This window comes from Sorex araneus, chromosome 11, assembly GCF_027595985.1.
Source record: "Sorex araneus isolate mSorAra2 chromosome 11, mSorAra2.pri, whole genome shotgun sequence".
NCBI lineage: Eukaryota > Metazoa > Chordata > Mammalia > Eulipotyphla > Soricidae > Sorex > Sorex araneus.
In genome coordinates this window covers 22,287,168-22,301,393 of record NC_073312.1, presented here as the reverse complement: position 1 = coordinate 22,301,393, position 14,226 = coordinate 22,287,168, and the positions used below count along the sequence as shown (strand labels likewise).

Sequence of the window (14,226 nt, the reverse complement as noted above, 5' to 3'; positions counted from 1 at the left end):
AGTGCAATGGAACCAAACTAAGTCATCATCCCTGAATACTATGCATTAGAAAATAATTAACTATATTTTTATTAAAAAAATAAAATACTTAAAGGTGCCTGTAAGAAAAGGATCATTTGACTCAATGAAAGTAAGTTACAGTAAGTGAAAAATAACTAAGATAAATGAAACAATATATTTTATAATAACAGAAAGGAATATAAGATAAAAGTTGGGGAGGTGGAAAAGCTGTGAAGAATCTAAATTAAAGATGTACATGATTCCAGGGAATGCATTGTCTGTCTTATACTTTTGTTAACATATTTTAAGATGCAGAATTAAGTTTTGCAGGACAATAGCAGGATGAATGTAGCTGTATTCTATGCTAGTTTTCCAGGATCTTTTCAGGGGAAAGATAAATTTTCATTACAAAAGTATCATTTGCCTATTGAGAGTCATCAGTATGATCATTAAACATTATCCAGTTCTTTGACATAATTTACACGTGATGCAGGGAACATGGACACTAGGCACGATCTTGTAGCGGGAAGGAGAGGCTCAGGAAGAGGAACCTTTGTTCAACCCAGCTTCCCCTCTGCTGTGTTTTGACGAAATTTCTCTCTAGTGGATCTGCCATAAAGATTCAGCTGTCCTGGAGCTCAGGGACCCAGCATTCAGTGGATTTGAAAATCTAAGACTTGTTGTTTTGGGGGCCACACCCAGTTGTGCTCAAGGCTTAGCCCTGGTTCTGAGCCCAGGAATCACTCATGGTGGGGATTGGGGGACCATAGGGGCTGCTGGGCATGGAACCCCGGCCAGCTGCAGGCAATTACCTACTGTATTATCTCTCCAGTCCCACTTCAAAGACATCTGTTGCCTTCGAGAGTGATGGAAAAGGAATTATATGCTAGTCTAGTTCTTAGACTCTAAACGGGGGCAGAAATCTCCTTATTGATTAATTCACAGATTTCCCCCACAATTAGCTAAGGGGTGGGAGAACAGAAGCAGTAAAGACAAGCTATGTCCTAGAACATAGCAGTATGGTAACTAATCTTCTGGTGCTGTTTGATTATACCCTTGACTTCCTATCTAAAAAACATCACCAAGAAGAAACATTTTATCATATTTGGGGTGGGGTGCTCCTAAGCAATACTTCGAAGGCCTGGGCTCCCTCCTGCAATTCTAGGCTAACCGGGCTGGCAATTCAAGACAGGGGCTGAGACTGCCATCCTGCTCAGGGCTGCCCCTGGTAAATCTTGGTAACAAATGGCTGCTGGGGATCGAACCTGGATCAGACAGACATGTGCCTTAGCCAATGTACTCTCTCCAAGTCCCAAGAAAAAACATTTTATACTTTCGAGACGGAAATAATGAGAGGAGAGTAGAACACTCGCCGATACTTCAAAAAGATTTCTATACTGTAAATTATCCTGGAGGTTGTTATCTTCGGGTGAGTAAAGATGATTATAAGATGTTATGTTGCTTAGGGATTTGCTGACATGTAATGTCTTTTTTTTTTTTATTTTGAGTTAATACAAGATCTGAGAAGGATGTGACCTTGAGTAATACCTTTATTTCCATTACCTTTCCATAATCAACTCCTCTTCCATGACCCATCCCTCTGCAAAACATATGCTCCCCTCCCTCACCGTTATTAATCTAACCTGAATCATTCTATTCTTCTCCATGGGAACACACCCAGTAATAGCAGTGAATCATACACTTTTGTTTCTCTAGTCTCTAATGGATTTGACAAAATGCCAAATCTGATATAACAGAAGAACAGGAATTCAAGACAGAAAGAGCTCTTTAGGATCCTGTGCTATTACCCTCAATGTTAACTACAGATTACTTTTCTAGTTATCTGGTGGTAGAAAGGGTTTTATTATGCTAATAATGTGGACCTTACCCATATCTCCATGCTCTTAAGTCAGCGCTTCTCAAGTTTTTCCTTATGATAGCCCTCTTCTGACTTTGTTTCCTTCCTGTGATTTCCCCCTACTCCCCTTTCTACTGACTGGCCCCCTAGTACTATGCCATGATCACATTTATATAATTTTCAGGGTCCATACGGTCCATAGTTGAGAAATGCTGCTCTATGCAACCTTCCAGGCATGCCTAATAGGCATCTTGAGATTGAAGGGAAAACTTTTCTTGGTTAACTTGATTTAAAAGTGCTAAACAATTTACTCTCAAAGGTTACCTCTTTGATAAAGTCTTTAACCCTTCTATAACTGAATCAATTATACATCTTAGAAATCCATGAGATGATTAGGTAATAATGCCATTAATTTGCCCAGGGAAATTTGAGATGATAGCACCAAAACACATACTTCACCATGAATAAGTCTACAAGATGAGACTTGAATTTGTGGTAACTTAAAGCAAGTTTCAACTTATAGGTAGATGGTTTGAATTATTAAAAGTCAGCTAAGAGAAGTTGGTAGTTTTCTGATGTTATAAATCTATATTAAATTTAATCTTACTCATCCTAATGGACACTATAAATTATTTTAATCATGTAGATTTGTATAATTCCTCACCCATTTTTTTGGTGTGGGGGGGTGCTTTTCTGTACCAGAGTTCACTCCCGGTGGTATAATGCCTACTGAGTCAGGTGTTCAGTGCTAAGCGCAGAGGATGTGGTGCTGCTCAGGCCCTGTCATGCCCAGGATCACTAGGGTCACCAAGGCAGTGCTCAGGGCACCTCCAGGGCCACACTGTATGGTACTGGGGAATTGAACTAGATACGATACAAAGTATGTACCCCAACCCCTGTACTATCTCTTAGAAACAGGAGCTTAAATATGGCTTAAAAATGAATATTTTAATTGTTTAAAAGGATACCTTAGGGTTTTAGATATGTCTACATAATTTTTTTTTTCAATTTAAAAATGTCAATAGAATGGAGTTTAATAAGGCCAAGTTTATTTTGAATAGTGTTAACATACTGAGACTGGAAAGATAGCTCAACGGGCTCTAGTGCACAACGTTGGCATTCTGAGGGTCCAGGATAATGCTGGTCAGATTCTCCTTCTAGCACCACAGTAGCTATTCCCGAGCACCATCCCAAGGGTAGCCCCTGAGCACCACCAGCTGTAGTTCCCCCATCATCCCTCAAACAAGATACAATTCTAAAAATGTTAAAGCCAAGATTTTAAAAATAAATCTACTGAAACAAAATTTTAAAGTGTGGCCTTAAAGCATATGTTTGTATGAAGAAAATATTCACCAGCCTTTAAAAATTTTTATTACCTTATAAACCGTTTTAGGTCTATGCCATCATTCCATGAACAATAAACACAGTCAAGAAGAAAGAGCATTATACCACTCCCAGATTAATAACAAAGGGGTGAACAACAGCAACCGGGCACTGAAGAAATTTAATGACAAGAGAGAAAGCCTGCCTTAGGCAGCTATTAATGACTGTTTTTATTAAATCCCATTGCTCAAATTATTCCCTGTGGCATAGTAAGGAATTCTAGCCTTTCAGCTTCCTTAAGTAGCAATTTTCCTCTCTCAAGAAGCAATTTTCCCTGCCTGAACAGTTTCATATAAACACACAAGTCCTGTGTGAGAAATACCAAACTCCATAGAGATCAATAAATAGAGTTCAGACACCTAATCAGGACAGAAAGATTTGCTAGGCTTTATTTAAAAAGAAAGTCCCTAGAGGCTATGGCCCAGATTTCTCACGATAAACAGAGTGGAAGGTGTGTTTTCTGTTTCGATATCTGATAGAATAAAACACAAATCTAGTATGGTATGATCATCCAACTCTAACACATGAAGTCAGAGATGCTGGTCAACCAAAGAAAAAGGTCAAGACACTAGGAATAGGCTCATTGGTAGAGCGTTTGCCTTGGTGTTAAATTCAGGTTTTGATTTCCCACAAAGTATAGTCTTTGGCCCCAGCCCAGCAGGGAATCAAGAACAGACCCTGAGCAACCACTGGGTGTAGCCCCCTAAACCAATGCCCTCCTCCCCCAATAAAGCAAACACAAGATTTTATTTTTTCAAAATTCTCCTCAGAAATACAGGTTTTTGAGCATTCTATAGTTCTTTGAAAATCTGGCCAAATCTCCCATTTTAATATACCAGTTTACATAATAAGCAAGTCAGAACACTTGCAAGACAAGATGGTGTTTTCCTTTAGGCAGCTAGCAAAATCATAGCTCTAAACTTAGTTTGTAATAATAAAAGGAATCTGGAGCAGCTGATTTCTGAGAATTGTAAAAACAGACCAACCTTTATGCCCCAAGCTAGAAAGAATATGCAGAATCTGCATTGTGCTTGGAGTACAAGGACAAATCATCCTGCTTTTTTCAAGGTGAGTAACCAAATCAACCAGAAGAGTAATGGGAGAAATCAATGTACTGGTGAGTAAATTGACTGAGATGAATAACATCTCTATCATGAAATCACCTTCTCTCTCATTTTGCAAATTTCCTGAGTTCAATTTACATAGATGGTGGGGGTAGTATAGGCAGAGACCCTACATTTGCTGCTACCTTTGGTTCAGAAGGTGTTTCACAGATCTAAGGATCTTTAAGAAAAAAATTGTTCTCCTTTTGGGGCATAGAGGTAAGAGAAGTAAAAGAATTGTTGTGGATTCCTTTAACCCCCTGGGATTGTATCTCTAGGATTAAACTTTTTGTTCTTCTGTAGTTTGTTTTAGGGCTGCATCATGCAATGTTCAGGAAATTAACATCCGTTACATGTAGGTACTCCTAGCTTGGTTTTTAGGACATCGCTAGTGTTCCCCGGACCATTCAGTGCCAGGATCTTAAAATTGAAACCAGGACCTCACACATGCACGTGCTTCCTGTACCACTAAGCCACATCCCCAGCCTCTAGGAAGAAACATTTAGTTGTGAAATCAGAGGGAAAGGCGAAGACTTGGAATAATTGCTCTCATACGTGGGATATGCAGAATCTTCCCAAGGGAATAGCAAATGCCAGAAGGCAATAGAAAAGAAGAGCAAGAGATATGGTCTTCAGTGGGAAGCATGTCTACTGCGGAGGATGGAGATGGGGAGAGAGGTGGGGGAATAAATTGGGGAAAGGAACACTAGGACAATCGAGGAGGGCAACCGTGTGAGGGAAACTGGGGGCATTGGTGGAGGGTCGTGGACAATCCTTAAATTCAATCACAAATATATTTGTGACTTTATATATATTTGTAACTTTCTAATTCACGATGATTCAACAAGAACAAATCTTTAAAAAAAAAAACCTTGGGAGACGATCGCATCAGGGAAAGAACAATTGTTTACTATTTCCTAGATGGGATGTATTCTTCTTCCAGGCCTGTCCCGACTTCTTCGATGCTCAGTCCGTGGAAGAAAACTATTATCCCCATTTCACAGACAAGGAAACGGACCCACAGAGCCCGGAAATAACGGGCGGGATTTGAACCCAGGGGACGAGACCCGATCGCTTATATGTCAAGTGGCTGCGTTAGTGGGGTCTCCAGGGTCTTCCTTCTGGCCCAGCGCTCTCGCGAAGAGGCCATTCTCCCGACTGGACACACCGCCTCTCGCGAATCCCCGCTTCCAGGTTGACTCAGAAATGACTCAACGGCCCGTCCCCCAAACCGGCGCGCCACCCAGTCAACTCCGCGGTTGCCCGGCAACGCCACTTTTCGCCACAGGAAACAAATCTAACAACATTTTAGATGACGGCGGCCGCAGTCACGCCGCAGGCGCCACATCTGCCCTCCCCGAGCTCGGGGCCAACAACACGGTCTGGGCGTGATCGCGGCCACAGGGCCCCTCGCCACGGCTCGCGGGCGCGGGTCCTCTCAGCTCCGGCGCCCGGCTCGGGAAAGTCTAGACTCTGAGGCTGAACCCGGTCGACATCCTGGGATGAGAGGCCAGAGAGGTGCCTCACGGGTGCTCTTTGGCGCAGCCCTGGCTTAGGCGCGTTCCCACTAATTGTACCCAGAACCACACACAGCCGCGGCCTTGGGGCGCCTCGAGTCTGAGGCCCGCGCTGATCAGGCGGAGCGTCACCACCGCAGAAAACCACGCCGCAGCCGCCGGGGGCGGAGCCGGGAAGCTGCGGGAAGAACAGCCCGCCCTCTCGAGCTCAAGCGCAGGCGCCCTCGCGCTCTGGGCGGAGCAGAATCCTGACTGCCCGTCCCATCTGGCCAATCGCGCTCCTCTGTCGCCTCGAGTCTGGCCCTCCCATTCTCTTCCCTCAGCGGGAGGGAGCAGCTCTCGGTCGTGCGCGCGCGCGCGCGCCCGCGAAATCCTTTCGCGCTCGGAGGTGGGCGTGGCCGACCAGCTCGCGTCAATTAATCCGGCCAATCGCGCGCCTCTTCTGCCTCCTCGCGGCCCGGCTTCGGGGGCGGGACTCGGCTGCGCGCGCTTTCTCGATTCTGGATATGGCGGATCCTGCTGGCGTCCCGGGCGGCTAGTGCCTGTCTGCGAGCTGGACTTCGTCGGGGGTCGCGTTCCCTTTCTGCGGTCCGGGACTCTTTCAGCCCACCTCAGGCCTCCTTTCTCGAGGCATCATGTGGGTTTTCGGCAATGGCGGGAGGACGGGAGGACTCCTCCCTCTGGCTTCTTCCTTTGTCGGCCGACACACACTTCTTGACACTCCCTGTGAGCAACTCTGGGCTCTCAGCCGAACGGTCTGGCATGATTTTTCGTCCCCCCACCCCCACCCCCACCCCACCCCACCCCTCAACACCCCTGTTTCTAATTCCTGAAGACACACAGTGTTAAGGGTTTAGGTTAGGACGAGTCCGATGACGCCTATTAAGATTGCGAATGTATTTCTGTTTATTACGAAGCGGGACTCGACTCCGCCGTTCCCCGGTTTCAAGGGTGTTCTGCAGATGTTAAGGGTGTTCTGATCGACGCCCTTACGATCAGAACAAACGGGAGCCTGTTTCGGGGACTGGAAACTGCAGGAAGAGCCAGGCTGAACCAGTGACCGCCAACGACGGGGACTGACTGACGACTGTTGCTTTTTCGCGCCAAATTCTGCGATCGGTTCGCGGAGTAGCTCTAGGTGCGGGACAGGTGGTTCTCATTGGTTGGTTGGATGTGTTTTTTTTGTGTGTGTGTTTCAGAGCTAAGCCGGGGCTTCACGGTCAAGATGGAAAGCCCGTCCGCCTCATCTGTGGCTTTACCTTGCAACTCGCCGTCCTGCACCAGTAGCCAAGTATGGGAACTCGGTTCTTCACTGCCTACAGTTAAGGCAACTGATGGTTTGAAGTCTGAAAGTCGCCCCTCACGAACGTGTGGCACGAATAACCAAATATTTATTTGAACTTTACTCACGCACCTTTGTTCTTATGCAACTCCCCCCACCCCCACCCAAATTCTCACCTTGGGTCATTTCTATTCCTTTGGACTCTGATAATCGATCAATCAGGTGCAAACGAAGGAGGGAACAATGCCATGACCTAGGTCTTCACCTTGGTTTTTAAATCAGACGTACCTGGGGAAGTAGGTTTGCGATCACTGGCATCACTTTCTCAACCCAGTTCTTGGCTGAATGGTCGATTTGCTAAAGGAAGGGACAGGATTGCTTCAGATAAGTGGAGACGGCCATCTAGTGGTGTCTGCCTGAGAAGCCACAGGCCTTATTTCAGGATTTATTGACATCACATGGTGTTTCTCCTAATTAGCGCGTTTCACTGTTCTGTGCCCTTTTTTTCAGCGTGTGCCTGGGACCCTGAGGGAACGGTTACAGAAAACGAGGTCTTCATTCAGTTCCTCTTACTGCGTGGTTAAACGTCTTAGAGTCCACGATGCTGAGGAGGAGCCGAACCTTGCCGAGAAGCCGGCATCTTCAACAGAGGAGAGCCATTCTGAATGTGAACATTTTGAGCCCATAGACAACGCATTTGAAAGTGCCCTTTTGGAAAATAGTTCCAAGAATATCACTGCATGTGAATCTAAATCATTTGACAGTGGACCACGCAGTGATCACCAGAATGACTGTTCTAATGAGAATTTTCCTAAACAAGGATTAAATGAAGAAAAGACAGAGTTGGTGAAACAGATTCAGGAGAAAGAAGAACTTCTTCGGAGGCTAAAATTAGTCAAAATGTATAGATCAAAGGTGAGAAGAATTTCATAATCATTGCAGAATTTAATGTTTAGAAGGATGGGAAAGTAATTTTAAATGTAGTTTCAGCATAACAAAGTTATTCAAGGATCCTGAAACTTAAGTTTCAGCAACTTCAGCTCAGTTCATGTATGTCATAGATTTATTAGAAGAGTCCTTTAAACTAACATTCTTTGATTTTGGTGGAGAGGCACACCTGGCAGGGCTCAGGGGACCATTTGGGACACTGGGAATCGAACCAGGTCTACTGCAGGCAAGGCATGTGCCCTGCTCGCTCTACTATTGCTCCAACTCCATGAACCAGTGTTCTTCAACCTTGTACACTTACCCGTAGTACCTGTCTGGCATATTGGCCCCCACACTGGCAATTAGAACCAAAGAGGTAGATTAGAAGTTTTCAACCTCTCTCCACCCTGTGGTTGAGGACAACTGCTTTAAATAAGATAAAATTCGCAAAATCCCAGTTCCCACTTGTAATCAGACCCTTTCTCCTCTTTTCTCATTCCTTTTCTCATTTCCAGCCTGTATTGCTATCAGATGTCTGAAATATTAGGTGGTAAGTACAGTTAGGACAGCAGATGAATAAAAGAGGTAAAAGTGGGCAGTGAATACAATTAAAAGCTGTTTTTAGCAATGGTCTTGTGTTCACTTCAGATTATGGGCCAGAGAGAAAGTACAGTGGGTAGTGTGTTTGCCTTCCACATGACTGACCCAGGTCCCCGAGCACTGCCAGGAGTAATTAATTCCTGAGCGCAGAGCCAGGAGTAACCCCTGAGCATCACTGGGTATGACCCAAAGAGCCAAAACAAACAAATTGTTAAAGATTCCAGGTGCGGGGCTGAAGTGATAGCACAGCGGGTAGGGCATTTTGCCTTGCACGCGGCTGACCCGGGTGCGATTCCCAGCATCCCATATGGTCCTCTGAGCACTGCCAGGGGTGATTCCTGAGTGCAGAGCCAGGAGTAACCCCTGTGCATTGCCAGGTGTGACCCACAAACCAAAAAAAAAAAAAAAGAATTCCAGGTGTTTTCTTTTGAGAACACAAATAGATTTCAAGTAAGATGGCTTGAATTAAGTAGAACTTGGATACTTGAAGAAGATAACTATTTGTATATGTATATTCATGTGCTCTCTTCCCTAGCATTGTGGAGTATATGATGGAAGTGTTCTTATTTGCTCTCGAATTCTTAGGATTTTTCTAAATATCACTAGTTGTTCTGTTAGTGAATGTGAAAATATTTTAATTTTTTTAAATTCAGCTGTGATAGATAAATGGATTTTCAACCTCCCCCTCCTTTTTTTCTGTTGTAACCAGGCCTAGTGATGCTCAGGGGCTACCTTGCTGGGAGTTAGGGGGTTGCTCCTGGTAGGCATGTGGTGCTGGAAATTGAACTGGTGGCTCCCACATGCAAAGTATGCATTCAGCCCTTTTAGCCATCTCCTGGCTCCCAAAATAAATATATTTTTTGTGGTGATGGTGGGAAATGGTCCCATCCGGTGCTTAGGGGCCTGGGGGCCATTCCTGGTCCAACTGGGCTGGGTGGTTAAATACTATGACCTGAGGATGCATTATCACTCTGCATTTGTCCCTGAACACTGACCTGCCTGGCCCCTGAAAAATTTATTTTTAAAAATTGTTTCTCAATAAAGTTTTTTACCTAGTTGATAATTTGAACCCTTTCTGAAGGTAAAGATGGCTCAGAGCTTGAACCAACAAAATAGCCATAAAGCTCAATTTAGATAACTGACACATTCTACTTTTGTGTAGTTCCATTCTTGTTCATGTATGTTCTCATTAAATCTAGTCATTGACTGATTTAAGAAATTTTAATGAGTATAATAGACTGTTTGCTAGCTATTGACATAAATTTGTTTTTCTCCCCCTATTTCAGAATGACCTATCTCAGTTACAGTTGTTAATAAAGAAGTGGAGAAGCTGTAGCCAGCGCTTGCTCTATGAGTTGCAGTCGGCTCTATCTGAGGAGAACAAGAAACTAAGCCTTACTCAATTGATAGACCACTATGGGTTAGATGATAAATTGTTACACTATAACAGAAATGAAGAAGAATTTATCGATGTTTAATTCATTTTTCTTTCCAGAATATCATTGCTAGCGTCTTAGTTAAAAGGTTCTAACACATTTTAAAGAAAACTTACCTTGGTGAGCTAGCATTAAGGGTGTTTGGATATAAGTACAAACTGAGATCCAAAATTAAGGTTTAGTACTGAATAAATTTGCGAAGAAAAGTAGACAATAAAGTGTGAAAAAAATTTAAATCACATTTAAGAAATAATTTTGATAATTCTGGATATATGGTTTGATCTTCTATTGTGAAAAGTTTTATTTTAAATGTTAAAAAATCTGGTGAATGTCTAAACCTAAATTGGTATAAAATGTCTGCCTCTCCTAAGTTTATGACCCTTGTTTCCATCCGTTACCACCTGATTCATCTAGGTGATTCAGCAGATAATTAAACTCATCTTCAAATTTGTATTTGCCCTTGACTCTTCAAATGTGTTATTTGTAGTTCTCACTTAGTGAAATGACCATTTGATGGGAGTTGGGGGAGTGGAAGGAGAGTTTGGGCCATGTTTTGAGGTGCTCAAGAAACTCTCTAGACTCTCAGTCACTCTTGGCAATATTCTAGGGACCACGTGCAGTGCCAGGGATTGAGCCAGGGTTATTGTGTATAAGATAAGTGCCTTAACCCTGCACTGTCTCTCCAACTGTGAAATGGCTGTTCCTTACAAAAACACATCCTTATCTTCTCAAATTACAAAATACATTTATCTGCCTATCTAGTTTTATCTGTGAAACATTAAATTTAGGAGTTTTTTTGTTTTTGTTATTTTTAACTGTATTCACAGTGTCTCCTCTGCCAGAAACCCACTCTCAGTACACTGGGATTTGGCTCTCATGTACCATAATCTGTCATCCTGGATATAGATAAGATCCAAGTTGGCCCAGGTCCTGAAAATATGGAATTGGGCTCAGGTCTCTTGCGGGAGCTGTTGTATTTAATGTGGAAGCAGAAAACACATCATTAAAACTGTTGATAAGGGTGGCGTAAAATGAAAGGCAAGAGACGACAGCTGGACAAAAAATTGGGTCAAGGTTTCTTGATCTAAGTTTCTAGACTTTAAGAACTTTCTGGTTTTCTGCTCTTGTGCCATGCTAAGGGTGAAGCCAACTTTCTTACTGAATGGTAAATAGCTACTATGCAGATCCACCATTCCCCAAGTGTACTCAGTCCCTTCTCATTGATGTTCAGCAGATGAAGAATGTTCTAGCATGTCTGTTAGTACCTGTGCCAGTATCTCCTCTGCATAAACTAAATCTGCTACACAGCAACTTCCATTTTAATACTCATGTGAACCCAAGAGGACTGTCCCAGACCTTACCTGGTCTCCCTGGTCCTGGCATTCCTCTGTGACTACCTCTGGGGAACTCTCCTATTTTGTGTGTCAGCTTCCATCACTGTTTCTCAGCCAGACTATGTGTGGCAGAGGAAGCAGTTTCTCAGGTGATGTTATTGGCATTCTTGTGGGTAAATGTATGGTACCATCTAGATCTGAGACTGCAGCGACACTGCTGAGTCGACCATCCTTGGAGTCACCCTTCAGTGTCCACTTGGGGGAACTATAGCTTTACTAGGATTCCAGTTTTGGAACAGCTGGACAGAGAGGATGAGAGTGTCAGTAATGGGAATTTCCAAGGCATTCACTGGGTGTGGGAACCAACAATACAAAGGGCACTCCCAAAACAGGAGGTGAGTCAGGAACATGGATGGGATTTATGGGAAAAAGCATAGGGAAGCCACGAAGCAGTGCATTTTAAAAATGATTTCTGTTGAATATCACCGTTTAGGGCTGGAGCGATAGCACAGCAGTTGGGCGTTCGCCTTTCACTCGGCCAACCCGAGTTTGATTCCTCCGCCCCTCTCGGAGAGCCCAGCAAGCTACTGAGAGTATGGAGCCCGCATGGCAGAGCCTGGCAAGCTACCCGTGCGTATTGGATATGCCAAAAACAGTAACAATAAGTCTCAATGAGAGTGCTTGCTCGAACAAATAGATGAGCAACGAGATGACAGTGACAGTGATCACCATTTAAAGGGATTCATGTACTAAAACTCACTAAATAACATCTTTATAACAGGGCCAAGAGAGATAGTTGAATAGACTGGAGCAGATGCTTTGCATGCAGGAGGCCCATGTCTATCCCTAGCACCACAGGGTCCTTAGCACAAAGATAGGAGGAGTCTCTGAGCCTGGCTGGGGGTGGTCCCAATCACCACTCCCGCCCAACAAAGAAGTTGTTCCCTGTCCATCTTTGCCCCAAATCTGATAGACTTCTGGGCATGGCACAAGTTAGATAAGTTATCCCTGCTTCTTGCTCTGTTTTCTGATTATGCCCTACACAAGGTTTTGTAAAACACCAGATCACATATGCCACCCTCCCCCAAATGTAACCTACATTAACACATTTTGGGTTTTTGTGATGACCAGTGGGAGGTCTTACCTGGCCTCTCCTTTCTCATTGCTATTTATTTAGAAGTGAAAGAAACTAGTAGCATGGATAATATTGAGAAGGTTGCTGCATGACCTCTGTGCCCTTCCAAAGTGAGACAGGCAAGTAGACAGGAAAGGGGCCCCATGGCAATGGAATTCCTGGGAAATAATAAAACCAATGGCCCCAGCCCCAGGGCTCTCAGGACCCATCTTGTGGCCATAGGAATTAAGGCTTGATAAGATCTTCATCTGTCACCAGCAGCAGATCCAGAGAAGGCTGGACCTGGTATTAGAGAAGCTCCAGCAGGAAGGGAAAGGAATTTCAAAGACCATCAACTACGTCCATCTCTACCTGCGTGGCAATCACCCTACCAACAGACTCTTAGCTAGGTAGAAAGCCCCACATGGTGCAGCTTGGAGAAACCCTATAAAACTCAACTTGAACAAAGCACACACATACTGTCTAAGCCCCGGTGCTGCCTGTGCCCATGTGTTGCGGCTGAGCACATGTGGTGCCCAAGCACATGTGTCAGCTGCATCTCCTCGAGATGTGTACTTTCATACTTTCATAGCTAATCCTGCGATATGTATTGGGGCTCTCTCCACCTTTGGAGAAGCCCATGTAATTCTTTTCTGTGAGAATGGTGAAGGACCCAAAAGGCCTGGGTACCAGGTCTAGGACTTACTTTCCTTTCTTGCAAACAGTAAATCCTCACTCCAGTCTGAGCCCATGGCTTACAGAGAAGTTGGGTGGTGGGGATTAATTCCCATGCTGCGCAGATCAAGTGGATATCAGATGTGGCTTGATGGCTACCGAGAGGGGCTGGCAGGAATTGAGGTCCATGCCATACAGGAGCTCATCACAGACTTTATCAGTCCTAGACTTCCCAGCTGGTCCCAAGGTGGCAGAGGTGGACTGGGAGAAAGTGGCAGATACCCTTCTTGAGGCTGCCATCTCTCTCTGCGCTTATATAAACCACCTGGGGACCTTGATGCATCAAAAGCACCTGCCAACTCCTCAAGTAAAAGACCATCTCCAGTTGAAAGGTGCTGCTATACTTTACTATTCAGCTTGAGGGCAAGAGATTTCCTGCAAACTTCCACTTTATACACACCTTTATTGAGAGTTGATGCAAAGTGGAGGCATTTAAGGTACTTTGTCAGAGCCATCCGAGGTGAACACCAAGAAATAGAAAATAACACACTCAGTTCAGTTTAAAATGTGGGTATCCGGAGAGCATTATTTAGTGAAATTTATGAGTTTGACTACTAGCAGATAATTTAGTTGCTAAATTTTTTTTATCACCATGAAATCTTAGTATTTCTATGGTTGACTCAAGTTAACATTTATTGAGGAAACCTAACACATACCAAACATCCTTCAATTCAGCTTTTACATATCTTTGTAGGAAACAGGGTCTGTTAGCGTTAGAAGGAAGTCCCCTAACCATGGCTTGATTCTGAACTGCCCCTCCTAATACAACGTAAAACTCACTCTTGCTCATTATTAATACAAAGAGCACTAAATTGCGTTTTAGGTACTGCATAGACTATGGATTTTGTTCCCTTATTTATACAAAATGTGTTACTAAAACTTTGCTTTAATCATTCGACAAATTCAATTCAAATTCAACAGCTAGCATGCTTACAGA

General features: G+C 43.9%; 1 protein-coding gene across 3 annotated transcripts; it reads left to right on the top strand.

The window, feature by feature from the left end:
* Nucleotides 1-6,369: 6,369 nt before the first annotated feature.
* Nucleotides 6,370-10,524, top strand: SFR1 (SWI5 dependent homologous recombination repair protein 1). Of its 3 annotated transcripts, none has more exons than XM_055119477.1 (4): nt 6,370-6,498; nt 7,061-7,152; nt 7,654-8,058; nt 9,957-10,524. In XM_055119477.1, the coding sequence occupies exons 2-4, from the start codon at nt 7,087-7,089 to the stop codon at nt 10,146-10,148; spliced, it is 663 nt and encodes a 220-aa protein (XP_054975452.1). In that variant the 5' UTR covers nt 6,370-6,498; nt 7,061-7,086; the 3' UTR covers nt 10,149-10,524. The 3 variants fall into 3 exon arrangements, with proteins under 3 accessions (XP_054975452.1, XP_054975451.1, XP_054975450.1); XM_055119476.1 differs by having other exon boundaries at nt 6,376-6,587; XM_055119475.1 differs by lacking the exon at nt 6,370-6,498 and having other exon boundaries at nt 6,785-7,152.
* The last annotated feature ends 3,702 nt before the right edge of the window (nt 10,525-14,226 follow it).